Source organism: Staurois parvus, unplaced genomic scaffold (assembly GCF_062004578.1).
Source record: "Staurois parvus isolate SC_StPar_1 unplaced genomic scaffold, SC_StPar_1.0 ptg003929l, whole genome shotgun sequence".
Taxonomy (NCBI): Eukaryota; Metazoa; Chordata; class Amphibia; order Anura; family Ranidae; genus Staurois; species Staurois parvus.
In genome coordinates, this window is record NW_028321724.1 from 19975 (window position 1) to 47401 (window position 27427).

The 27427-nt window shown below is 54.2% G+C and overlaps 1 protein-coding gene across 1 annotated transcript; it reads left to right on the plus strand.

Annotated features, from left to right (window-relative positions):
- The first annotated feature begins 350 nt into the window (after nt 1-350).
- Nucleotides 351-26206, plus strand: LOC149427216 (uncharacterized). The gene is made up of 4 exons (XM_089668181.1): nt 351-453; nt 1689-1815; nt 3004-3081; nt 15189-26206. The coding sequence occupies exons 1-4, from the start codon at nt 445-447 to the stop codon at nt 19841-19843; spliced, it is 4869 nt and encodes a 1622-aa protein (XP_089524307.1). The 5' UTR covers nt 351-444; the 3' UTR covers nt 19844-26206.
- Nucleotides 26207-27427: the final 1221 nt, after the last annotated feature.

Consider the following 27427-nt stretch of genomic DNA (forward strand, 5'->3'; position numbering starts at 1 on the left):
AGATTACAGGCGATGGGTGTCACCTAGAGAGTATTTCTGTCACTTCCGGTTTCTCCAATGCCAGGTGTCCCCCCGGGGGAGGATTTCTCAGTTCCGGGTATGGTGACCCCAGGATGAGGGGGGGGAATCTTCCCACTGGGGTCACAGGGAGCAGTAAACACAGAAGCCCCGCCCCCTACATGTGGTCTCTCCGATGTGGTCGGTGTGATATCGGGCGGTAATATCACAGATAACGATACATACGGAGATATACTGATCCGACTCCTCCCCCTAACACACTCACTTCTGTCTCCGCCCCCTACGTATTACATATTAGCCCCGCCCCTCCTCGAGCTCCTCTATCGGGGCGGGGCGTAGTGTACCGGAAGTAGGCGGATCCCGGAAGTAGTTCTCGGCAGTGTCGGGCTGAATTTCCGCCTCCTAGAGACTCCCCGGAGAGGAGACATGGAGCGGGTGAGACACCGGGAGGGGGCGGGGCGAGCACAGAATACCGAGCCCAGGAGCTGGCAATCTACAGAGGGCGGAGCTTTCCCGGGCGGTGACCCGCATTGTGTGGGGGGGAGGGGCGGTGACCCCAGGAGCTAACAATCTAGTTGGGGGAGGGGCCGTGACCCCAGGAGCTAACAATCTAGTTGGGGGAGGGGCCGTGACCCCAGGAGCTAACAATCTGTGGGAGGGGTGGTGACCCCAGGAGCTAACAATCTAGTTGGGGGAGGGGCCGTGACCCCAGGAGCTAACAATCTAGTTGGGGGAGGGGCCGTGACCCCAGGAGCTAACAATCTGTGGGAGGGGTGGTGACCCCAGGAGCTAACAATCTAGTTGGGGGAGGGGCCGTGACCCCAGGAGCTAACAATCTGTGGGAGGGGTGGTGACCCCAGGAGCTAACAATCTAGTTGGGGGAGGGGCGGTGACCCCAGGAGCTAACAATCTGTGGGGGGGAGGAGGGGTGGTGACCCCAGGAGCTAACAATCTAGTTGGGGGAGGGGCCGTGACCCCAGGAGCTAACAATCTGCGGGGGGGGGAGAGGGGCGGTGACCCCAGGAGATAACAATCTGTGGGAGGGGTGGTGACCCCAGGAGCTAACAATCTATGGGAGGAGGGGCTGTGACTCCAGGATCTAACAATCTGTGGGGGGGAGGAGGGGCGGTGACCCCCAGGAGCTTACAATCTGTGGGGAGGGAGGGGCAGTGACCCCCAGGAGCTAACAATCTGTGGGGAGGGAGGGGCGGTGACCCCAGGAGCTTACAATCTGTGGGGGGGAGGGGCGGCGACCCCCAGGAGCTTACAATCTGTGGGGAGGGAGGGGCAGTGACCCCAGGAGCTTACAATCTGTGGGGGGGGGAGGGGCGGCGACCCCCAGGAGCTTACAATCTGTGGGGGGGGAGGGGCAGTGACCCCAGGAGCTAACAATCTGTGGGGAGGGAGGGGCGGTGACCCCCAGGAGCTTACAATCTGTGGGGGGGAGGGGCGGTGACCCCCAGGAGCTTACAATCTGTGGGGGGGAGGGGCAGTGACCCCAGGAGCTTACAATCTGTAGGGGGGAAGGGCAGTGACCCCAGGAGCTTACAATCTGTAGGGGGGAGGGGCAGTGACCCCAGGAGCTAACAATCTGTGGGGCGGTATCGGTGGAATACGGATCTGTGTTCTCTGCATTGGATGATAATGGAAGCTCCGCCCCTCTCTTCCAGGCGGAGGTGACGTTTGATGATGTCGCCCTCTATTTCACGGAGGAGGAGTGGCTGAGTCTGCAGGAGGAGCAAAAGAGTCTCTACAAGGAAGTGATGAACGATAATTATCAGATGATCCTCTCACAGAGTGAGTCCCCCCCCCATTCCATCCCCCCCCCCATTCCATCCCCCCCCCCATTCCATCCCCCCCCCATTCCATCCCCCACCCCCCATTCCATCCCCCACCCCCCATTCCATCCCCACCCCACATTCCATCCCCCACCCCCCATTCCATCCCCACCCCCCATTCCATCGCCCATCACCGGGTCCATGTCCACCGTTCCATCGCCCATCACCGGGTCCATGTCCACCGTTCCATCGCCCATCACCGGGTCCATGTCCACCGTTCCATCGCCCATCACCGGGCCCATGTCCACCGTTCCATCGCCCATCACCGGGCCCATGTCCACCGTTCCATCGCCCATCACCGGGCCCATGTCCACCGTTCCATCGCCCATCACCGGGCCCATGTCCACCGTTCCATCGCCCATCACCGGGCCCATGTCCACCGTTCCATCGCCCATCACCGGGCCCATGTCCACCGTTCCATCGCCCATCACCGGGCCCATGTCCACCGTTCCATCGCCCATCACCGGGCCCATGTCCACCGTTCCATCGCCCATCACCGGGCCCATGTCCACCGTTCCATCGCCCATCACCGGGCCCATGTCCACCGTTCCATCGCCCATCACCGGGCCCATGTCCACCGTTCCATCGCCCATCACCGGGTCCATGTCCACCGTTCCATCGCCCATCACCGGGCCCATGTCCACCGTTCCATCGCCCATCACCGGGCCCATGTCCACCGTTCCATCGCCCATCACCGGGCCCATGTCCACCGTTCCATCGCCCATCACCGGGCCCATGTCCACCGTTCCATCGCCCATCACCGGGCCCATGTCCACCGTTCCATCGCCCATCACCGGGCCCATGTCCACCGTTCCATCGCCCATCACCGGGCCCATGTCCACCGTTCCATCGCCCATCACCGGGCCCATGTCCACCGTTCCATCGCCCATCACCGGGCCCATGTCCACCGTTCCATCGCCCATCACCGGGCCCATGTCCACCGTTCCATCGCCCATCACCGGGCCCATGTCCACCGTTCCATCGCCCATCACCGGGCCCATGTCCACCGTTCCACCCCCCATCATCCCTCTATCCCAGCATGCGGTCTGTGTGGGGATATTCTGGTTGGGGGAGGGGTTTGTATGATTGATGATTCTCAGTACATGGTGTGTCACCTCGCTGATCTCTTTATTCCTTCCCTCTACAGCTCGCCCAGATATTATAACCAACATCGAGTTGGGGTGTGAGCCGTACATCACCACAGCCAAGGCCAGCACCATCAGAGGTGAGATACTTCATTGTCGTTATTGGCATGTAATGACTTCCCATAGGTCATGGGGCCCCACAGGGTCTGATATCTGGTATGGAGGTGCACTGCTCCCTACTTGGTCTGTCATCTGTGGTCTAACTGCACCGTTCCCTACAGGATCAAATCATTTTGTATGTAGGAGCTTCGTGTCCCTCGGGATCCAGTATCTTGTATGTAGGTGCTTCGTGTCCCTCAAGATCCAGTATCTTGTATGTAGGCGCTTCGTGTCCCTCGGGATCCAGTATCTTGTATGTAGGAGCTTCGTGTCCCTCAAGATCCAGTATCTTGTATGTAGGAGCTTCGTGTCCCTCAAGATCCAGTATCTTGTATGTAGGAGCTTCGTGTCCCTCAAGATCCAGTATCTTGTATGTAGGCGCTTCGTGTCCCTCAAGATCCAGTATCTTGTATGTAGGAGCTTCGTGTCCCTCAAGATCCAGTATCTTGTATGTAGGCGCTTCGTGTCCCTCGGGATCCAGTATCTTGTATGTAGGTGCTTCGTGTCCCTCGGGATCCAGTATCTTGTATGTAGGTGCTTCGTGTCCCTCAAGATCCAGTATCTTGTATGTAGGCGCTTCGTGTCCCTCGGGATCCAGTATCTTGTATGTAGGAGCTTCGTGTCCCTCTGGATCCAGGATCTTGTATGTAGGAGCTACGTGTCCCTCAGGATCCAGTATCTTGTATGTAGGAGCTTCGTGTCCCTCAGGATCCAGTATCTTGTATGTAGGAGCTTCGTGTCCCTCTGGATCCAGGATCTTGTATGTAGGAGCTTCGTGTCCCTCAGGATCCAGTATCTTGTATGTAGGTGCTTCGTGTCCCTCAGGATCCAGTATCTTGTATGTAGGAGCTTCGTGTCCCTCTGGATCCAGTATCTTGTATGTAGGAGCTTCGTGTCCCTCAGGATCCAGGATCTTGTATGTAGGAGCTTTGGGTCCCTCAGTATCTAGTATCTTGTATGTAGGAGCTTCGTGTCCCTCAGGATCCAGTATCTTGTATGTAGGAGCTTCGTGTCCCTCAGGATCCAGGATCTTGTATGTAGGAGCTTTGGGTCCCTCAGTATCTAGTATCTTGTATGTAGGAGCTTTGGGTCCCTCAGTATCTAGTATCTTGTATGTAGGAGCTTCGTGTCCCTCAGGATCCAGTATCTTGTATGTAGGAGCTTCGTGTCCCTCAGTATCTAGTATCTTGTATGTAGGAGCTACGTGTCCCTCAGGATCCAGTATCTTGTATGTAGGTGCTTCGTGTCCCTCTGGATCCAGGATCTTGTATGTAGGAGCTTTGGGTCCCTCAGTATCTAGTATCTTGTATGTAGGAGCTTCGTGTCCCTCAGGATCCAGTATCTTGTATGTAGGTGCTTCGTGTCCCTCTGGATCCAGGATCTTGTATGTAGGAGCTTTGGGTCCCTCAGTATCTAGTATCTTGTATGTAGGAGCTACGTGTCCCTCAGGATCCAGGATCTTGTATGTAGGTGCTTCGTGTCCCTCAGGATCCAGGATCTTGTATGTAGGAGCTTTGGGTCCCTCAGTATCTAGTATCTTGTATGTAGGAGCTACGTGTCCCTCAGGATCCATGATCTTGTATGTAGGAGCTACGTGTCCCTCAGGATCCATGATCTTGTATCTTGAAAAAGACGATACATTGAAAGACACAGCAAGTCTTAACCTGTGAGTTATACTGCCTCCTACAGGAGGATTGGCAAAAAGATAGGCCACCTCGTGCTATCCCCTCCCCCCTTCTCCCAGCATGTTCTATCCTTTGCCAGTGTCCTAGGAGGATGGATGTCTGGTCCCTATGTGGCAACTCTCCTTAGCCTGGCCTTTTGAGTGCCGCCTCCAGAACCTGCTGGACCGGACTTTACGGAGGAAGCCTGGAAGTGACCTCCAGGCGCTGGGTTCCATGTTGGTCTTTCCTGGTCCAAAGCTGCTGGTATTTCCTCAGCACCTCCTCTGTGAACACTCAATCTGTATATAGGCTGCTCGGGATGAGCACGGGAGTTCCCGCATTTGGGCGCCATTATGTCCTCTTACATGCCGGTTTATGCCGTGGAAGGGGTCAACAATGCTGGACTGACTGCTGACATAATGCAGTGGGTGGAGCTAGCCAGGCTTCGGATTACAGTCACGCAAACCTTTGTGACCCAGTTTTCCCACCACGTGGCTGCCTCAGCACTCCCACGCCTTTCTCCATAAATGCGATGGCAGGGACTGTTTCTGATTCTGAGTCGCTCCGGCCTCCACCCAATCAGATCATCCTCCAGGAGTCTGTGCCTATTTCAGGTCTTGATGTGGTGCACAGCACTCCTTAGGATCAGCGTGATGCCTTCAGTCCTGGGTCTTCTAGAACCCCTACACTTATGAAGACCTTCCCACTGCACCTACACCCCTCCAGTGCTTACCAGATTTTTTCCCATATGGAAAGGATGTCCCCAAAAAGTGCTGTACCTCCATCATGGATCTATCAGGGGCCCACTAGAACAGGGTAATGGAGGGCTTTCTGTATCCGAGGATCCTACCACCCACCAGCTGGAAACCCTCTTTCACCATTTGTCTACCAAGCTATGACTATAAAAGGTAGACAAGTGGTTATATCAAGTTCTTGGCTGTTGTGGCAGTTGTGAGCTGGGTACCAGCTGATCCAGTGGCTTTAGAGCCCCTCAGGATCCAGTATCTTGTATGTAGGAGCTTCGTGTCCCTCAGGATCCAGTATCTTGTATGTAGGAGCTTCGTGTCCCTCAGGATCCAGTATCTTGTATGTAGAAGCTTCGTGTCCCTCAGGATCCAGTATCTTGTATGTAGGAGTTTCGTGTCCCTCGGGATCCAGTATCTTGTATGTAGGTGCTTCGTGTCCCTCAGGATCCAGTATCTTGTATGTAGAAGCTTCGTGTCCCTCAGGATCCAGTATCTTGTATGTAGGAGCTACGTGTCCCTCAGGATCCAGTATCTTGTATGTAGGAGCTACGTGTCCCTCAGGATCCAGTATCTTGTATGTAGGAGCTACGTGTCCCTCAGGATCCAGTATCTTGTATGTAGGAGCTACGTGTCCCTCAGGATCCAGTATCTTGTATGTAGATGCTTCGTGTCCCTCAGGATCCAGTATCTTGTATGTAGGAGCTTCGTGTCCCTCAGGATGTGGTGGTCTTGATGTGGTGCACAGCACTCCTTAGGATCAGCGTGATGCCTTCAGTCCTGGGTCTTCTAGAACCCCTACACTTATGAAGACCTTCCCACTGCACCTACACCCCTCCAGTGCTTACCAGATTTTTTCCCATATGGAAAGGATGTCCCCAAAAAGTGCTGTACCTCCATCATGGATCTATCAGGGGCCCACTAGAACAGGGTAATGGAGGGCTTTCTGTATCCGAGGATCCTACCACCCACCAGCTGGAAACCCTCTTTCACCATTTGTCTACCAAGCTATGACTATAAAAGGTAGACAAGTGGTTATATCAAGTTCTTGGCTGTTGTGACAGCTGTGAGCTGGGTACCAGCTGATCCAGTGGCTTTAGAGCCACCCAATCGTTTTCTCAAAGTGGTCCTCCCCCCTCGCATCTCCACCGGTGACATCTGCGGTGGTTCCCAGGCTCTCCCGTTCCGCTGGGGAGCCCAGGACTGCTGGTACAGTGAGAGCAGGAGGAACTTCGGAAACTTCCGATCTCTCCTGCGACTAATTTCCCCAGGAAGTGACGTGTATTACATCACTTCTGGGGTCAAAGCTGTCATTCCTGGGCTGGTGTAGCTGAGGGTGTAGCTATTCAAGTACGTTCTGTGCTTGAAATGCTGCATTTGAGGGCAGTGGAGACATTTGCCATCTAATAGACCCCCCTCAGTGTCTCTATAAAGAGAACCTGTCACCTGCCCATGCTATCACATAGGGGGCTTGTTGGCTCTCTTGTGTTAGCAATTAATGAAAAAAATTAATTTAAAAAAAAAAAAACAGCTCCGGTAGGTAAGTGGTTAAAACTCAATTCTCGCTGATGGGCCCTTCACCCAGTTCTGGGTGGGACTTTGCCAAACCAAGGCAGAGTGGGCAGAATCCCGTACAAGTGGTTTCTGCTGCAGCAATGAGTCCTTCACTGAGGAGAGCGGATGGTTGGAGCTTCTGCAGTGATGGCCGCTGGAAGTAGCTGGGCTTGTCTCCTGCCGTGGTCCTTTTGTCGATTACAACCGTGCACAGTACTCTGGTTCAAGTGCTGGTCTGAAGACCCTCAATCCAAGGAGCACCTGACCTGCATGGTCTTCGGGGGATATATCTTTAGTTCGGCCCTAATATTAGGGATGTCATTGGGGGCTAGAGCATCCACCTTCCTGCCTCAGCTGAAGTCTACTGAAAGGTCTATATAGTCTCCTTCCAATCATTTCATTACTTTTGGAGTATGAACTTCTAGGACTCTCAGTTCTCCAGCCACTCAAAGTCTGGAGTAAAAAGCCGCTAAACCCTCACCACCATGAAGCTCCTCCCTGACTTTTCATAGTGGGTGGATGCTTGGTAATGTTTGGGGACTCCTGGATAGTTTGCCTTCAGGTGCAGAAAGGGATATTCCAGGGATATAAAATGAACTTTTTGTATTCCACTCCTTCAGCTCCTCGCCTTCCTTTGTCACTACACAAATTAGCAGACCATCCTCTGCCCCTCTAGGGTCTTCCAGACCATCCTCTGCCCCTCTAGGGTCTTCCAGACCATGGTGTCATTGCAAAACCATGGGGGTCATGACTACCGGACCATGGGGTCGTGATTACCGGACCATGGGCGTCGTGATTACCGGACCATGGGCGTCGTGATTACCGGGCCATGGGCGTCGTGATTACCGGACCATGGGGGTCGTGATTACCGGACCATGGGGGTCGTGATTACCGGACCATGGGGGTCGTGATTACCGGACCATGGGGGTCGTGATTACCGGACCATGGGGGTCGTGATTACCGGGCCATGGGCGTCGTGATTACCGGGCCATGGGCGTCGTGATTACCGGGCCATGGGCGTCGTGATTACCGGGCCATGGGCGTCGTGATTACCGGGCCATGGGCGTCGTGATTACCGGGCCATGGGCGTCGTGATTACCGGGCCATGGGCGTCGTGATTACCGGGCCATGGGCGTCGTGATTACCGGGCCATGGGCGTCGTGATTACCGGGCCATGGGCGTCGTGATTACCGGGCCATGGGCGTCGTGATTACCGGGCCATGGGGTGGACATTGCAAGGCCATGGGGTGGACATTGCAAGGCCATGGGGTGGACATTGCAAGGCCATGGGGTGGACATTGCAAGGCCATGGGGTGGACATTGCAAGGCCATGGGGTGGACATTGCAAGGCCATGGGGTGGACATTGCAAGGCCATGGGGTGGACATTGCAAGGCCATGGGGTGGACATTGCAAGGCCATGGGGTGGACATTGCAAGGCCATGGGGTGGACATTGCAAGGCCATGGGGTGGACATTGCAAGGCCATGGGGTGGACATTGCAAGGCCATGGGGTGGACATTGCAAGGCCATGGGGTGGACATTGCAAGGCCATGGGGTGGACATTGCAGGACCATGGGGTGGACATTGCAGGACCATGGGGTGGACATTGCAGGACCATGGGGTGGACATTGCAGGACCATGGGGTGGACATTGCAGGACCATGGGGTGGACATTGCAGGACCATGGGGTGGACATTGCAGGACCATGGGGTGGACATTGCAGGACCATGGGGTGGACATTGCAGGACCATGGGGTGGACATTGCAGGACCATGGGGTGGACATTGCAGGACCATGGGGTGGACATTGCAGGACCATGGGGTGGACATTGCAGGACCATGGGGTGGACATTGCAGGACCATGGGGTGGACATTGCAGGACCATGGGGTGGACATTGCAGGACCATGGGGTGGACATTGCAGGACCATGGGGTGGACATTGCAGGACCATGGGGTGGACATTAGAGGACCCTGGGGTCACTGCAAGACAATGGGGTCATCATTAGCGGACCATGGGGGTCGTCTTTACCGGACCACAATGTCTTTGTCCCATTTCCTGTGTTTAGAATGGTTTCCAGAGTTGTTCTTCAACCTGGCCCAGTTCCCTTTCCCAAGAGATTTTCTGCCTCTTTTGAAAGCGGCTCATCCAAACATTTTGCATAGTATGCCATCAGATCCTACCATTCCAGTCCAGAGGGACTTTCTGGCTTCTGAGGTCAATGAGGCCCCGTCCTTCCAGTGCGCTGATTATTCAGCCCCTGCACCACAAGTGTTTATCAAGGTGTTGGCCCTATTGTGTTCCATTGTGGAATACCTTCCTATGGAGGAAACAGTCAGCCCGGGATCCGTTGAACAACGTCTCTCTAGTTCTCCAGATGTCTCAATGATTTGGTTGTATCCTGAATCTTCTCTGGAACAGTCTCATTGCCTGCAGGCATCTTGGATTAGCATGTCTCTTCCTCGGAAAATTCTCAGCCTATCCAATCTCTCATCCTTGTCCTTCAGTCTGGGAGCTGCCCACCTCTCACCTGTTTCATGAATGTCCTGGCTCAGTGAGTAACCTTCTTCGAGGCAGTCCATTCTTCAGTCCTATCCCAGACTGTTCTAGCACCATACCTTGTCATGGGACATGTTAGCTGGGTTTCTGAGCAGACGTATTTGTCTACCCCTGAGGACCGGGCAGTCCCTGGTCTGGTGGATCAGTGATCCAGCTTTGGGTTCAGGGAAGTCCTTCCTGCCCACCTTCTTGAAGATCCTATCATGGAACGTCAAACTGTTGGACTGGGAGGGAGGCATGGACACGTCCTGACATTTCCAAACATGTGTTTGTATTTTCATCGCTGGATCCTCCTCTTAATATGTTACCTGATCTGGATCCAGTTGCACAATGTCACGGCGATGGGGTGTCTCACCTATGTAGGAGGCACGGGAGATTTTGCTGCAAGAGGTACTTTGGATTCTGATCTGGACGGAACTTCACATACTTGTTCTGTTCGCTCATCTTATGTGTAGATAATGAGTTATCAGTCAGTTGTGCTTAGGCCATTGGACCATTTCATGATCTATTTTGTCCCAGCTTCCCCTTCACTGCACTTGGCTTACAGAACATTCCTGTTTGGGCAATTGTTGAGAATTCTTGACCGTTTCCACATAGTCTTTAGGTCATCAGCCTTGACCCTAACATCTGGATTGAGTGGGACTCATCTGATGTTTATGGGTGATGGTGTATCTAATATCTGTGAGCCGTGGTGTCATCTAATATCGGTGGGCCATGGTGTCATCTAATATCTGTGGGCCGTGGTGTCGTCTAATGCCTGTGAGCCGTGGTGTCATCTAATATCGGTGGGCCATGGTGTCATCTAATATCTGTGGGCCGTGGTGTATCTAATGCCTGTGGGCCGTGGTGTCGTCTAATGCCTGTGGGCCGTGGTGTCGTCTAATGCCTGTGGGCCGTGGTGTCGTCTAATGCCTGTGGGCCGTGGTGTCGTCTAATGCCTGTGGGCCGTGGTGTCGTCTAATGCCTGTGGGCCGTGGTGTCGTCTAATGCCTGTGGGCCGTGGTGTCGTCTAATGCCTGTGGGCCGTGGTGTCGTCTAATGCCTGTGGGCCGTGGTGTCGTCTAATGCCTGTGGGCCGTGGTGTCGTCTAATGCCTGTGGGCCGTGGTGTCGTCTAATGCCTGTGGGCCGTGGTGTCGTCTAATGCCTGTGGGCCGTGGTGTCGTCTAATATCTGTGGGCCGTGGTGTATCTTAATATCTGTGGGCCGTGGTGTATCTTAATATCTGTGGGCCGTGGTGTCGTCTAATATCTGGGCCGTGGTATCATCTAATATCTGTGGGCCATGGTGGCGTCTGATGTCTGTGTGACGTGGTGGCGTCTGATGTCTGTGGGCCGTGGTGGCGTCTGATGTCTGTGGGCCGTGGTGGCGTCTGATGTCTGTGGGCCGTGGTGGCGTCTGATGTCTGTGGGCCGTGGTGGCGTCTGATGTCTGTGGGCCGTGGTGGCGTCTGATGGCTTTAAGTGTTGTGTGGTGTGATATCTGTGGGTAATCATGTCATCTGTTCTCTGTGGGTGATGGGGTCATCTGATGGCTGTGAACTTTGTTGTCCGTGGGCGGTGCTGCGGTCTGATGTCCGTGGGCGGTGCTGCGGTCTGATGTCCGTGGGCGGTGCTGCGGTCTGATGTCCGTCTGTGGGCGGTGCTGCGGTCTGATGTCCGTCTGTGGGCGGTGCTGCGGTCTGATGTCCGTCTGTGGGCGGTGCTGCGGTCTGATGTCCGTCTGTGGGCGGTGCTGCGGTCTGATGTCCGTCTGTGGGCGGTGCTGCGGTCTGATGTCCGTCTGTGGGCGGTGCTGCGGTCTGATGTCCGTCTGTGGGCGGTGCTGCGGTCTGATGTCCGTCTGTGGGCCGTGCTGCGGTCTGATGTCCGTCTGTGGGCCGTGCTGCGGTCTGATGTCCGTCTGTGGGCCGTGCTGCGGTCTGATGTCCGTCTGTGGGCCGTGCTGCGGTCTGATGTCCGTCTGTGGGCCGTGCTGCGGTCTGATGTCCGTCTGTGGGCCGTGCTGCGGTCTGATGTCCGTCTGTGGGCCGTGCTGCGGTCTGATGTCCGTCTGTGGGCCGTGCTGCGGTCTGATGTCCGTCTGTGGGCCGTGCTGCGGTCTGATGTCCGTCTGTGGGCCGTGCTGCGGTCTGATGTCCGTCTGTGGGCCGTGCTGCGGTCTGATGTCCGTCTGTGGGCCGTGCTGCGGTCTGATGTCCGTCTGTGGGCCGTGCTGCGGTCTGATGTCCGTCTGTGGGCCGTGCTGCGGTCTGATGTCCGTCTGTGGGCCGTGCTGCGGTCTGATGTCCGTCTGTGGGCCGTGCTGCGGTCTGATGTCCGTCTGTGGGCCGTGCTGCGGTCTGATGTCCGTCTGTGGGCCGTGCTGCGGTCTGATGTCCGTCTGTGGGCCGTGCTGCGGTCTGATGTCCGTCTGTGGGCCGTGCTGCGGTCTGATGTCCGTCTGTGGGCCGTGCTGCGGTCTGATGTCCGTCTGTGGGCCGTGCTGCGGTCTGATGTCCGTCTGTGGGCCGTGCTGCGGTCTGATGTCCGTCTGTGGGCCGTGCTGCGGTCTGATGTCCGTCTGTGGGCCGTGCTGCGGTCTGATGTCCGTCTGTGGGCCGTGCTGCGGTCTGATGTCCGTCTGTGGGCCGTGCTGCGGTCTGATGTCCGTCTGTGGGCCGTGCTGCGGTCTGATGTCCGTCTGTGGGCCGTGCTGCGGTCTGATGTCCGTCTGTGGGCCGTGCTGCGGTCTGATGTCCGTCTGTGGGCCGTGCTGCGGTCTGATGTCCGTCTGTGGGCCGTGCTGCGGTCTGATGTCCGTCTGTGGGCCGTGCTGCGGTCTGATGTCCGTCTGTGGGCCGTGCTGCGGTCTGATGTCCGTCTGTGGGCCGTGCTGCGGTCTGATGTCCGTCTGTGGGCCGTGCTGCGGTCTGATGTCCGTCTGTGGGCCGTGCTGCGGTCTGATGTCCGTCTGTGGGCCGTGCTGCGGTCTGATGTCCGTCTGTGGGCCGTGCTGCGGTCTGATGTCCGTCTGTGGGCCGTGCTGCGGTCTGATGTCCGTCTGTGGGCCGTGCTGCGGTCTGATGTCCGTCTGTGGGCCGTGCTGCGGTCTGATGTCCGTCTGTGGGCCGTGCTGCGGTCTGATGTCCGTCTGTGGGCCGTGCTGCGGTCTGATGTCCGTCTGTGGGCCGTGCTGCGGTCTGATGTCCGTCTGTGGGCCGTGCTGCGGTCTGATGTCCGTCTGTGGGCCGTGCTGCGGTCTGATGTCCGTCTGTGGGCCGTGCTGCGGTCTGATGTCCGTCTGTGGGCCGTGCTGCGGTCTGATGTCCGTCTGTGGGCCGTGCTGCGGTCTGATGTCCGTCTGTGGGCCGTGCTGCGGTCTGATGTCCGTCTGTGGGCCGTGCTGCGGTCTGATGTCCGTCTGTGGGCCGTGCTGCGGTCTGATGTCCGTCTGTGGGCCGTGCTGCGGTCTGATGTCCGTCTGTGGGCCGTGCTGCGGTCTGATGTCCGTCTGTGGGCCGTGCTGCGGTCTGATGTCCGTCTGTGGGCCGTGCTGCGGTCTGATGTCCGTCTGTGGGCCGTGCTGCGGTCTGATGTCCGTCTGTGGGCCGTGCTGCGGTCTGATGTCCGTCTGTGGGCCGTGCTGCGGTCTGATGTCCGTCTGTGGGCCGTGCTGCGGTCTGATGTCCGTCTGTGGGCCGTGCTGCGGTCTGATGTCCGTCTGTGGGCCGTGCTGCGGTCTGATGTCCGTCTGTGGGCCGTGCTGCGGTCTGATGTCCGTCTGTGGGCCGTGCTGCGGTCTGATGTCCGTCTGTGGGCCGTGCTGCGGTCTGATGTCCGTCTGTGGGCCGTGCTGCGGTCTGATGTCCGTCTGTGGGCCGTGCTGCGGTCTGATGTCCGTCTGTGGGCCGTGCTGCGGTCTGATGTCCGTCTGTGGGCCGTGCTGCGGTCTGATGTCCGTCTGTGGGCCGTGCTGCGGTCTGATGTCCGTCTGTGGGCCGTGCTGCGGTCTGATGTCCGTCTGTGGGCCGTGCTGCGGTCTGATGTCCGTCTGTGGGCCGTGCTGCGGTCTGATGTCCGTCTGTGGGCCGTGCTGCGGTCTGATGTCCGTCTGTGGGCCGTGCTGCGGTCTGATGTCCGTCTGTGGGCCGTGCTGCGGTCTGATGTCCGTCTGTGGGCCGTGCTGCGGTCTGATGTCCGTCTGTGGGCCGTGCTGCGGTCTGATGTCCGTCTGTGGGCCGTGCTGCGGTCTGATGTCCGTCTGTGGGCCGTGCTGCGGTCTGATGTCCGTCTGTGGGCCGTGCTGCGGTCTGATGTCCGTCTGTGGGCCGTGCTGCGGTCTGATGTCCGTCTGTGGGCCGTGCTGCGGTCTGATGTCCGTCTGTGGGCCGTGCTGCGGTCTGATGTCCGTCTGTGGGCCGTGCTGCGGTCTGATGTCCGTCTGTGGGCCGTGCTGCGGTCTGATGTCCGTCTGTGGGCCGTGCTGCGGTCTGATGTCCGTCTGTGGGCCGTGCTGCGGTCTGATGTCCGTCTGTGGGCCGTGCTGCGGTCTGATGTCCGTCTGTGGGCCGTGCTGCGGTCTGATGTCCGTCTGTGGGCCGTGCTGCGGTCTGATGTCCGTCTGTGGGCCGTGCTGCGGTCTGATGTCCGTCTGTGGGCCGTGCTGCGGTCTGATGTCCGTCTGTGGGCCGTGCTGCGGTCTGATGTCCGTCTGTGGGCCGTGCTGCGGTCTGATGTCCGTCTGTGGGCCGTGCTGCGGTCTGATGTCCGTCTGTGGGCCGTGCTGCGGTCTGATGTCCGTCTGTGGGCCGTGCTGCGGTCTGATGTCCGTCTGTGGGCCGTGCTGCGGTCTGATGTCCGTCTGTGGGCCGTGCTGCGGTCTGATGTCCGTCTGTGGGCCGTGCTGCGGTCTGATGTCCGTCTGTGGGCCGTGCTGCGGTCTGATGTCCGTCTGTGGGCCGTGCTGCGGTCTGATGTCCGTCTGTGGGCCGTGCTGCGGTCTGATGTCCGTCTGTGGGCCGTGCTGCGGTCTGATGTCCGTCTGTGGGCCGTGCTGCGGTCTGATGTCCGTCTGTGGGCCGTGCTGCGGTCTGATGTCCGTCTGTGGGCCGTGCTGCGGTCTGATGTCCGTCCGTGGGCCGTGCTGCGGTCTGATGTCCGTCCGTGGGCCGTGCTGCGGTCTGATGTCCGTCCGTGGGCCGTGCTGCGGTCTGATGTCCGTCCGTGGGCCGTGCTGCGGTCTGATGTCCGTCCGTGGGCCGTACTGCGGTCTGATGTCCGTCCGTGGGCCGTGCTGCGGTCTGATGTCCGTCCGTGGGCCGTACTGCGGTCTGATGTCCGTCCGTGGGCCGTGCTGCGGTCTGATGTCCGTCCGTGGGCCGTGCTGCGGTCTGATGTCCGTCCGTGGGCCGTACTGCGGTCTGATGTCCGTGGAAAACATACTCCTTACCATCCTAGAACCTCCATAGTTCTCCTACAGAATGGGTAGAATGCAGTAGAATTGCCTCGGCATCCCTGTATAGCGGGAGAAGTTCTAAGACTTTGTTCTCTCCACGTCTTCATTGCTAATTCCTTCTCCTTGGTCTTCCAACAGGTTCCTGGCAAGGCGAGCGGTTGGCAGTCTCTGACAGAAGCATATTGCAGGAGAACATCCATGATACGCAGAGCACCGAATCCACGCCACCACTGAAGAGACAGCGGAGATACCCCAGAGTGAACCCGTTCAGGTGGATAAAGAAACACAAGAAGAGTAAAAGTCGTTCTCACCGATCATCAAGGAGGTCGGAGCAAAGAGAGAATGGACCTATTGTAGAGAGGAACTACGAGACCCCTCCCGTGTGTGGCGATGTCTGCACAGACCAGCCGGATGTAGTTGGGGAGGGGCACTCCGAACTGCGCACAGAGGACTCCTCAGACTCTGTGCAGACCAGTGAAAGGGAAAGCGAGCCGAGCTGCCTTCAGACTGAGGATGGGAACAGATCAGAAGATCAGAGTTCACGGACAATTCAAATAACTGGCACCCAATATAAACCAGATCTGAGGGTGACTCTGAGCATCTCGGAGGAGGAACCTGGGAGTGTAGCGGACAGAGGGGAGGGGATAGCAGACCTGGAACAGTATACACTGCACACAGCAGAGGCTGAGAGAGCCACAAGCTCCTTAGATACCGCTCCATTCCCTGAAGAGCACACCACCGACACGAGGGATGGAGATGGACATACGGAGAGCTGTGGAGGGGCTGCAAGTCCTCAGTCTTTACCCAAAACCACAGAGGACCTTACAGATGCTGGGCAGACTCTCAGTGTAAATGAGGAGGAGATACCCCAAGAAAAGACTGCATGTGAAGGAATGGCTTCACCACGGAAGAAAGGAAAACGCGTCCATTTTAGTGACACCATTACCACCTTTATTATTGAGCCAGAAGACAGCGCTGAGAGAGAATTTTTCGACAGCATTAGGCTGCAGAGAAAAGTCTTTCCACGTATTGTTATTGTGAGTGTGGACCCGAAGGGAAGCACCACAGCAGAGTCAATCATGGTTACAAGGAGTCAGGGATCCAAGCCTAAAGCCACCCAGCCAGAGCAGAAGACCACTGTGACACCTGACACTCTGGAAGGAGGAAGACAAGATCTGAAAAGTCAAAATTCCAAGAAATGCAACAATACGGTGAGGACAGTGGAGACGGTTGAAGCGCCAAGTGCAGTATGTAGGCGAGACACTGCAGAGCCATCCCCGTCTACGGGGCCTCTGCTGCAATCAGAGAACAGAGGTGAAGAGTACCTGGTCACAAAGAGTCAGGACCTCAAACCTAATTCCATGCAGGCAGAAAGGGAAACCACCACGGTGCATGGCATGCTGGGAGGAGAAAACCAAGAACTGAAAAGTCAGAATTCCATGAAATGCAACAAGACCATGAAGACGATGGAGGAAGTTGAAGGATCATCACTAAGTGCCGTATGTGAGAAAGACACTACAGAGCCTCCCCTCTCCACAGGCCCAGGGGACACAAACAAAAAGGACGTAGGGACACAGATAGACCCGATTCACAAAGAGGAGATTCAGCAACCAGCAAATGAGATCCAGCTCACTCCGCCACACCCGGCTGACGAAGATCAGAACTTTGTAAAATCTTATTCTTGTTCTAATTGTGGCAAAATTACCCACTGGACGCGGCTCAACGATCAGCAGAAAACCGATGTAGAAAAGTCCTTTCTTCATGTGTGCAGAATGTGTAACCGGCAGAGAGATAAAGGTGTATTTAGTCCGCAAAAGGGCACACAAAATACAACACCCACCAAATGTGCCACCTCAGGTAAAAATGTGACCGGAAGCCCTGCTAGAAAGAAGCCATATTGTGCCCTGCTAGCCGATTCCCCCGAAACTAGTCCAACTGCTAAGAAGAAGCAAAGGCAAGAAGTGAATGGTGAGGCCGAAACCGTGAGGAGCTCAACCAATCCTAATGGTCAACTGAAGAAGGGTGAGGAGGCATCATCAAGTGCCTCAACCAATCATGATGTTCAGCTGAAGAAGGGGGAGGACTATTCACTGAGAACTTCAACCGGTCATAATGTTCAACTGAAGAAAGGTGAGGCATCACCAAGTACCTCAACTAATCATAATGTTCTGCTAGAGAAGGGTGAGGAGGCTTCACCAAGTACTTTAACCAATCCAAATGTTCAGCCGAATAAAGGTGAGGAGGCATCACTGAGGACCACAACTAATCATAATGTTCAGCCGAAGAAGGGTGAGGAGGCATCACTGAGGACCACAACTAATCATAATGTTCAGCCGAAGAAGGGTGAGGAGGCGTCACTGAGGACCACAACTAATCATAATGTTCAGCCGAAGAAGGGTGAGGAGGCATCAGTGAGGACCACAACTAATCATAATGTTCAGCCGAAGAAGGGTGAGGAGGCGTCACTGGGGACCATAACTAATCATAATGTTCAGCCGAAGAAGGGGGCATCACTGAGGACCGCAACTAGTCATAATGTTCAACTGAGGAAAGGTGAGGTGGCTTCACCGAGAACTTCAACCAATTATAATGTTCAGCCAAAGAAAAGTGAGGCATCACCAAGAACCTCAAGCAGCCCTAATGTTCAGCTGAAGACGGGTGAGGAGGCTTCACCAAAAACTTCAACCAGTCATAATGTTAAACTGAAGAAAGGTGAGGCATCACCAAGGACCTCAAGCAATCATCATGCTCAGGTAAAGAAGGGAGAGGCATCACCAAGGACCTCAACTAGTCATAATGTTCAGCTGAAGAAGGGTGAGGAGCCTTCACCAAGAACTTTAAGCAGTCATAGTGTTCAAGTGAAGAAAAGTGAAGCATCACCAAGAACCTCAACCAGTCATAATGTTCAGCTGAAGAAGGGTGAGGAGGCTTCACCAAGAACTTTAAGCAGTCATAGTATTCAAATGAAGAAAAGTGAGGCATCACCAAGAACCTCAACTAGTCATAATGTTCAGCTGAAGAAGGGCGAGGAGGCTTCACCAAGAACTTTAAGCAGTCATAGTGTTCAAGTGAAGAAAAGTGAGGCATCACCAAGAACCTCAACTAGTCATAATGTTCAGCTGAAGAAGGGCGAGGAGGCTTCACCAAGAACTTTAAGCAGTCATAGTGTTCAAGTGAAGAAAAGTGAAGCATCACCGAGAACCTCAACCAGTCGTAATGTTCAGCTGAAGAAGGGTGAGGAGGCTTCACCGAGAACCTCAACTAATCAAAATGTCCAACTGAAGAAAGTCGAGGCATCACCGAGAACCTCAACTAATCAAAATGTTCAACTGAAGAAAGTCGAGGCATCACCTAGAACTTCAAACAGTCATACTGTCCAGCTAGAGAAGGGTGAGCAGGTGTCACAGAGGACCACAGCCAATCTTAGTGTCCAGCTAAAGAAGGGTGAGGAGTCGCTGAGGACCTCAACCAGTCCTAATGTTCAAGTGACGAATGGAGAGGAGGCCTTGTTAAGGACCTCCGCCAGTCATAATGTCCAGCTGAAGAAGAATGGGAGCCATTACAAGAAGTGTTATGTTATGTTAGAAGCAACGAACTTTGACACTGATAAGAATTTAAACTTATGCAGCCGGTGCAGGCATTGTGGAGACCAAGAAGATGCTAAAGTCCACCACAAAGTAAAAGCTAGTAACGAAACACCTACTAAAAGTGCTTCCACAAGAGTTCATTCAAATCCAGATCTTAAAACTGGTCATCCAGAGAAAAGGAAATCTAACAAGACTCTACAAAATGAGCCATGTTCCGTTGAAGAGCAGAAGATCACATCTGACTCCAAATCCAATAAAAGCACCGCCAACCCCCGAAATCAAAAGAATGATGTTCAGGCAAGGAAAGAGCCGTGTGTGAAGTGCGGGAAACTTTTTCTGAAGAGACAAAAGACAAAACCCCTGGCCAGTATTCAGCAGAAGAGACCTATCCGTGTTGTGTCCACCATTGCCAGGGATAAAATGCAGAAACCGGGTACAAAATCCAATCCTGTCAGAAAAGAACGAGTGAAGAAGTCACCCGGTGAGCCTAAAAGAAAGAAGCCTCGGAATGCTGAGAGCCCCAAAAGTCCCAAACCGCCCAGAGGGGCCAGAGATAAGGTTCTTTGCACCAAATGTGGTAAAAGATTGGCCTTGCATGTGGCGCCCAGCCAGGATGGCCCAAGTGAGGGAAACGACGAGAACGAATGCGTCGTTCTTCCCAGAAAGAAGCGAAAGCGCCCTCTTGCCGGCATGGAACCTTTCACATGCAAAGAGTGCGGCAAAATCTTCACCCGGCACTTCACTCTCTTGCAGCACCGCCTAATACACACCGGGGAGCGCCCATACGCCTGTAAAGTATGCAGGAAGACCTTCAGGGACAGCAGCTACCTCATTGTTCACATGCGGTCCCACACCAAAGAGAAGCCATACAGCTGCACTCAGTGCGGGAAGTGTTTCTCGCAGAACTCCGCCCTCCATGTCCACCTCAGGACGCACACTGATGAGCGACCCTTCCGTTGCCAGGACTGCGGGAAGAACTTCACTGACCGATCCACCTACCGACACCACCGGAGAATTCACACCGGCGAGAAGCCTTACGCCTGCTCGTACTGCGGCAAGAAATTCACCCAGCAGCCGCACATGAAGAGACACGAAACGATTCACACGGGAGAGCGACCCTTCGAATGTGTCCAGTGCGGCAAAAGATTTATCGAACGGACAAAGCTGAAGAAACATCAACGTGTCCATCAGAAAGAGAACGACTGAGCGCCAGCGACGGGACAGAAATGTCCCACCAGAGACAGAAGATCTAATAGAGGAGAAAGAGAACCTTCCATGGTGGAGGCGCTGTCCAGATCTGTGAGGACTTCTTATAGAAGGGACACAATGATGGCGGACGTGTATTAATGTAGAGAAGGACAAATTCCAGGAACCGAAGCCAAGTCCAGCTGGTACCTCACTTTACAGCAGAAGAGCTCCCAGCTGCATTTGTGTGCGGACATATGTGAAGCCCCTCGTCACCCACCTCGTCCCCCTCCATGAAATGTTCTACTCTTCTCTATAGCATGAAGTCTTAATCTGCCCCGGACACGACAGGGCCTTTCATATGTTGCTTGGGGTTACCTCCAAGTAAGCTGGTTCTCGTTGTGTCCTCGTGTTGGCACTCCCATAGCACTTTGTGGGGCTTTCCCGTACGTGTGCACGTGCATGCAGCTGGGACCTCCTGGTTTTTTTTTTTTTAATTGCCCAGATTGTCTAAGACAGCAACCCCGAAAGTCTTGTTTCCAGAGACAGCCAAGCTATGAACGCTTTACGAGTCCTCAATTCGCAAAGTCCTTGTTGGAACCCTTATAAAGGAGGGGGGCTTCCGAGGCAACATAGAGACAAACATTACGCAGGCGCTGAACTCCCATCCCCCCTCCAAAGCTACGAAGGGCACCATGGGTGGAGATCCAGATCCCTCAAAATGATATTCTCTATTTTTAAGTGGTAAAATGTGGACTGGAAATAAGTTGTATGGAATAATTTATATTGTTTTATTCGGCACTCGGTCAGAAATCAGCACTTAGAGTAACCCCGCACACAAGCGGACTCCTGTAGAGGGCACGGGAACTGGTGGGAGTGGCACTGCAACACTTGTAGGAGTTGTCTAGGCTGTACATATATAGGAGTAGATCTATCTTTGTATATAGAATGGTGGATTCCTCTTGTTGTGCCGTCACGGCGGTCTTCTGTTAATGGTGGATTCCTCTTGTTGTGCCATCACTGCGGTCTTCCGTTAATGGTGGATTCCTCTTGTGACGTCACTGCGGTCTTCCATTCTGTTGAGGGATCTGATCCAGAGGAAACCCTTACGAAATGTGATCTCATATAATCCAGTAGGGATACAGTTCCTTCCCGATCCCCTGAAAGATGTTCCCGGGATCATCAGTCTTCAGTATTATTTACGGATATTAGTAGCCAATCCTGTTCTGTACATAGAGAGAAACTGCCAGACCCTTTTTTTTTTTTTTTTTGAGCAATGAATATAATTGGCTGGAGTTTGCTCCAGTCGTTGTCAAAGCTCTTACTGTGGAGAAGTCTTCCCATTATGTAGATGTTTTACCGTTTCCTCCAGGCACAGTGTCCCCTGGACGTCTGAAAAGATTTCCGAATGTTTCTTGCACATGAAATGCTTTGATAAGTATTAAAATCTTTGAAAAAAAAATAGAATCCCGGACCTGTCTGACACCCGACCACTAGCCTGAGCCTGACACCCAACCCTGTCCCCCGTACAGTCTCTCCAGTTTCTCCACATCCTTTTTGTGAAAAGAAGCCCAAAACTGATGGGCATTGTAGTGGAATGAAGTCACGGTGAAGACCCACCAGGCATTGTAGGAAAATGTGATCACGGTGAAGACCCACCAGGCATTGTAGGAAAATGTGGTCACGGTAAAGACCCACCAGGCATTGTAGGAAAATGTGGTCACGGTGAAGACCCGCCAGGCATTGTAGGAAAATGTGGTCATGGTGAAGACCCACCAGGCATTGTAGTGGAACGTGGTCACGGTGAAGACCCAACAGGCATTGTAGGAAAATGTGGTCATGGTGAAGACCCAGCAGGCATTGTAGGAAAATGTGGTCATGGTGAAGACCCAGCAGGCATTGTAGGAAAATGTGGTCATGGTGAAGACCCACCAGGAATTGTAGGGGATTGAGGTAATGATGAAGACCCACCAGGCATCTTAGGGAAGTGTCACGGTGAAGACCCATCAGGCATTGTAGTGCAATGTGGCCAGGGTGAAGACCCACCAGGCATTGTAGTGCAATGTGGCCAGGGTGAAGACCCACCAGGCATTGTAGTGCAATGTGGCCAGGGTGAAGACCCACCAGGCATTGTAGTGCAATGTGGCCAGGGTGAAGACCCACCAGGCATTGTAGTGCAATGTGGCCAGGGTGAAGACCCACCAGGCATTGTAGTGCAATGTGGTCAGGGTGAAGACCCACCAGGCATTGTAGGAAAATGTTACGGTGAAGACCCACCAGGCATTGTAGGGGATTGCGGTCATGGTGAAGACTCGCTGGGCACTGAAGTCAAATGGGTCATGGTGGAACCCCACTTTTATTGTGCCAGGAATGAGTTCATGGTGCAGACTCACTGGGCATGGTAGGAGAATGAGGTCATGGTTGAGACCCACCAGGCATTTCAGGAGAATTATGTCATGGTGAAAACTTGCTGGGCACTGTAGGAGAAGGTCATGGTGGAGACCTGCCAGCTTTTTGGGGGAAATTAGGACATAAAGGAGAATGGCCAGGTATTATAGGGGAAATGAGGCGATAGTGGAGACCCCGTCGGGCAACTTAGGGGAACGATGTCATGGTGAAGACCTGCAAGGTGTTCCAACGGAAATGAGCTCATAATAGAGGGCATTGTAGAGGAATGAGATAATAGTGGGAGACCGCCAGGCATTGTGGGCCATAGTGGAGACCTGCTGGATGTTGGAGGATAATAGTGGAGACCTGCTGGATGTTGGAGGATAATAGTGGAGACCTGCTGGATGTTGGAGGATAATAGTGGAGACCTGCTGGATGTTGGAGGATAATAGTGGAGACCTGCTGGATGTTGGAGGATAATAGTGGAGACCTGCTGGATGTTGGAGGATAATAGTGGAGACCTGCTGGATGTTGGAGGATAATAGTGGAGACCTGCTGGATGTTGGAGGATAATAGTGGAGACCTGTCAGGTATTGTAGAAGAATTAACCCATGGTGGAGAACAACCAGGTTCTGTAGGGGTATTATAACATGGAGTAAGGCCAGGGGTTGTAGAAGAACGAGGTCCTAGTGGAGACCTGCTGGCATTTTGGGAAATCACGGCAGTGCAATATTTTGTACTTTTACATTTCAGTCCCAATTTTTATTTTGTTTTTAACATTCCTGAAATTGCTGTATGGAGTTGACTTGTATAAATACTCCGCAGGGTCCACCATATTCATTCCCAGACCAAACATCCCCCCCAATCCATGGACTCCTGGCCTGGTGTTGTCTCCCAGTGATTTCATTGGCTGTAGTGCAGGGTGAGACATCTGCTCCATGTGATTGGGGGAATTCTCTTCTTCAAATCTGACATATTTAACCCTCTAATGATTGGTCCCCGTCAGCCTCCACAACGGGTCCCACACTGATGTTACATGAAAGTATTGTAGGAAAAACCCAAAGTTTGGCTGCTGTGATGTCTCTACACAGAGCGGTGCTGTGGTATTAACACGTGATTGGTGGTGGTAATGGAAACCTGTAATGAGTGCAGTGTGCTTCCATGGTGTCATGCTGATCCTTTGTCTTCAGTATGTTGGGTCACAGATCCTAGATCTGGAAGCTGGGCTTCATTTTGCTCCATGCTTGTTCTGGGTCGGTGCATGAAAGTGCTGAGACAAGTTCAGTGAGGAATCAGAAGTTCAGCAGCTGCAGCCTCATGACTGGTTCCCATTCAGCGCCTCCATCTGGTGAACACGGAGAGAGGACATCCTGTCTACCAGTGGCCTACAAATGATGTCTTCTCCGGCCTGGAAGGAGGAAATCCTACGTCTAGGTGGGCTTTATCACCTTTGCACCCCTCTGCTGGGTCCTCAGATCTGGGCTGAAAGAAGGAAATCCTACGTCTAGGTGGGCTTTGCACCACTCTGTTGGGTCCCCAGATCCGGGCTGGAAGGAGAAAATCCTACGTCTAGGTGGGCTTTATCACCTTTGCACCCCTCTGCTGGGTCCTCGGATCTGTGCTGGAAGGAGGAAATCCGAGGTCTAAGTAGGCTTGTCATCTTTGTAGCCCTCTGCTGGGTCATCGGATCTGGGCCGGAAGGAAGAAATCCTACCTCTAGGTGGGCTTTGTCACCTTTGCACACATCTGCTGGGTCCTCAGATCTGGGCTGGAAGAAGGAAATCCTACAACTAGGTGGGCTTTGCACCACTCTGTTGGGTCCCCAGATCCGGGCTGGAAGGAGAAAATCCTACGTCTAGGTGGGCTTTGTCACCTTTGCACCCCTCTGCTTGTTCCTCGGATCCCGGCTGGAACGAGGAAATCCTACGTCTTGGTGGGCTTTGTCACCTTTGCACCCTTCTGCTGGGTCCTCGGATCTGGGCTGGAAGGAGGAAATCCTTCGTCTAGGTGGGCTTTGTCACCTTTGCACCCATCTGCTGGGTCCTCGGATCTGGGCTGGAAGAAGGAAATCCTACGTCTAGGTGGGCTTTGCACCACTCTGTTGGGTCCCCAGATCTGGGCTGGAAGAAGGAAATCCTACGTCTAGGTGGGCTTTGTCACCTTTGCACCCTTCTGCTGGGTCCTCGGATCCGGGCTGGAAGGAGGAAATCCTACGTCTAGGTGGGCTGTGTCACCTTTGCACCCCTCTGCTGGGTCCTCTGATCCGGGCTGGAAGGAGGAAATCCTACGTCTAGGTGGGCTTTGTCACCTTTGCACCCCTCTGCTGGGTCCTCGGATCTGGGCTGGAAGGAGGAAATCCTACCTCTAGGTGGGCTTTGTCACCTTTGCACCCCTCTGCTTGTTCCTCGGATCCCGGCTGGAAGGAGGAAATCCTACGTCTAGGTGGGCTTTGTCACCGTTGCACCCTTCTGCTGGGTCCTCGGATCCCGGCTGGAAGGAGGAAATCCTACGTCTAGGTGGGCTTTGTCACCTTTGCACCCTTCTGTTGGGTCCTCGGATCTGGGCTGGAAGGAGGAAATCCTACGTCTAGGTGGGCTTTGTCACCTTTGCACCCCTCTGCTGGGTCCTCGGATCTGGGCTAGAAGGAGGAAATCCTACATCTAGGTGGGCTTTGCACCACTCTGTTGGGTCCCCAGAACTGGGTTGGAAGAAGGAAATCCTACGTCTAGGTGGGCTTTGCACCACTCTGTTGGGTCCCCAGATCTGAGCTGGAAGGAGGAAATTCTACGTCTAGGTGGGCTTTGCACCACTCTGTTGGGTCCTCAGATCTGGGCTGGAAGGAGGAAATCCTACGTCTAGGTGGGCTTTGTCACCTTTGCACCCCTCTGCTGGGTCCTCAGATCTGTGAGCCTCCTATCCTCTTTACTGAGCCGTATCCTGCTGCTCCGCAGGACTGTTTTTGGTCTTCTTGGGTTAGTATTAATGAGATGCCAAGGGCACAGCAGATCATGGCGGAGGAATCTCCCCATAAAAGGGTGAATGGGGCTTGTTTACTCCTATGGGAGTAACATTTGTACAGAGCCGGTTATCGGGGGAAATTTACTCGATTTTATTACCTGATTGACAGAATCGTGTTTGTGATGTTACGGATCTTCTCCGTTAGGAAAGGATATGTGAGACGGCACTCCGCCGTGGTGTCGGGGTATTCTGTATAGGCGGGGCAATGAGCGGTGACCGGGGAGGGGGTGGAGTCCGGTCAGGAGGAGTATTAGATACAAGTATTTAATGAGCTGTTATGTCTTGCCTGGCGCTACCTCCTTCTGTCCTCCCCTCGAAGGTGAGCCATAGAAAGGTGGCGCCACGTCCAGCCTTCTGTCCTCCCCTCGAAGGTGAGCCATAGAAAGGTGGCGCCACGTCCAGCCTTCTGTCTTCTCCTCGAAGGTGAGCCATAGAAAGGTGGCGCCACGTCCAGCCTTCTGTCTTCCCCTCGAAGGTGAGCCATAGAAAGGTGGCGCCACGTCCAGCCTTCTGTCTTCTCCTCGAAGGTGAGCCATAGAAAGGTGGCGCCACGTCCAGCCTTCTGTCTTCTCCTCGAAGGTGAGCCATAGAAAGGTGGCGCCACGTGCAGCCTCTGTCCTCCCCTCGAAGGTGAGCCATAGAAAGGTGGTGCCACGTCCAGCCTTCTGTCCTCCCCTCGAAGGTGAGCCATAGAAAGGTGGCGCCATGTCCAGCACCGGGTGGGACCTCAGCAGCGCCTCCAGCAGGCAGTGCAGAGAATAGAGGGGGATAGACACTGCACATGGGGATCTGGCGGGTTTTGGGATCTGGAGGGTTTTGTTTAGACTAGAATTCTAACCCGTGTAGGAGGACACCCCAGGAGTCGTCCCTTTCGCATGTCGGAGACTAACGCCTTGATTTTTGTATCTGTACTTTGTGCTGTTATTTTACTTCAATGAGTTTTATTGTATCTGAAAAAATAATAAATGTCACCGCCTACGTCTGATTGGTCCGTCTGCTTCCTGTATGTGTTGTCTGTGAGCACCAACCACCTAGGTCCGGGATACCTCCCACCGCAGGATCCCTTCCGCCCCCACTGAAGGGTAATACACGCCGTCTTCTCTCAGCTTTTGGGGACGTTCTTAAAGATTTCCGAATGTGTCTCGAGAAGTTGCGGTATTAAAATCCTGTCTGACTACTACTCTGAGCCTGACACCCAATCCTGCCCGTCTGGCATTGAGCACCAGATATGAGTCTGATACCCAACTCTGTGTCTCAAATATGAATCTGACCCCTGTCTGACAACCCAACATTGCCCGACTACACAACCCCAACTCTGTGTCTGGAACTGACCCCCGGGTATGAATCTGACCCCTGTCCAACACCTCTGTCCAACAATGCAACCCCAACTCTGTGTCTGGATCTGACCTTCAGATGTGAATCTGACCCCTGTATGACAACCCAACATTGCGTGACTACGCAACCCCAACTCTGTGTCTGGAACTGACCCTCGGATATAAATCTGCCCCCTGTCCAATGCCTCTGTCTGACAACCCAACATTGCCCGACTACACAACCCCAACTCTGTGTCTGGAACTGACCACCGGGTATGAATCTGACCCCTGTCCAACACCTCTGTCCAACAATGCAACCCCAACTCTGTGTCTGGAACTGACCACCGGGTATGAATCTGACCCCTGTCCAACACCTCTGTCCAACAATGCAACCTCAACTCTGTGTCTGGATCTGACCTTCAGATGTGAATCTGACCCCTGTATGACAACCCAACATTGCGTGACTACGCAACCCCAACTCTGGAACTGACCCTCAAATATGAATCTGACCCCTGTCCGGTACCTCTGTGTCTGACAACCCAACATTGCCCGACTATGCAACCCCAACTCTGTGTCTGAAACTGACCCTCGGATATGAATTTGACCCCTGTCCAACACCTCTGTCTGACAACCCAACATTGCCGACTACACAACCTCAACTCTGTGTCTGGAACTGACCCTCGGATATAAATCTGACCCCTGTCCAATGCCTGTCTGACAACCCAACATTGCCCGACTACACAACCCCAACCCTGTGTCTGGAACTGACCCTCGGCTATGAATGTGACCCTTGTCCAATACCTCTGTCCGACAACCCAACATTGCGTGACTACGCAACCCCAACTCTGTCTGGAACTGACCCTCAAATATGAATCTGACCCTCGTC

What these genes read in the sequence shown, in the direction of transcription:
- LOC149427216 (XM_089668181.1), top strand. An exon ending in TCAGATGATCCTCTCACAGA is followed by an intron (nt 1,816 to 3,003) that starts GTGAGTCCCCCC and finishes TTCCCTCTACAG; the next exon opens with CTCGCCCAGATATTATAACC. An exon ending in CAAGGCCAGCACCATCAGAG is followed by an intron (nt 3,082 to 15,188) that starts GTGAGATACTTC and finishes GTCTTCCAACAG; the next exon opens with GTTCCTGGCAAGGCGAGCGG.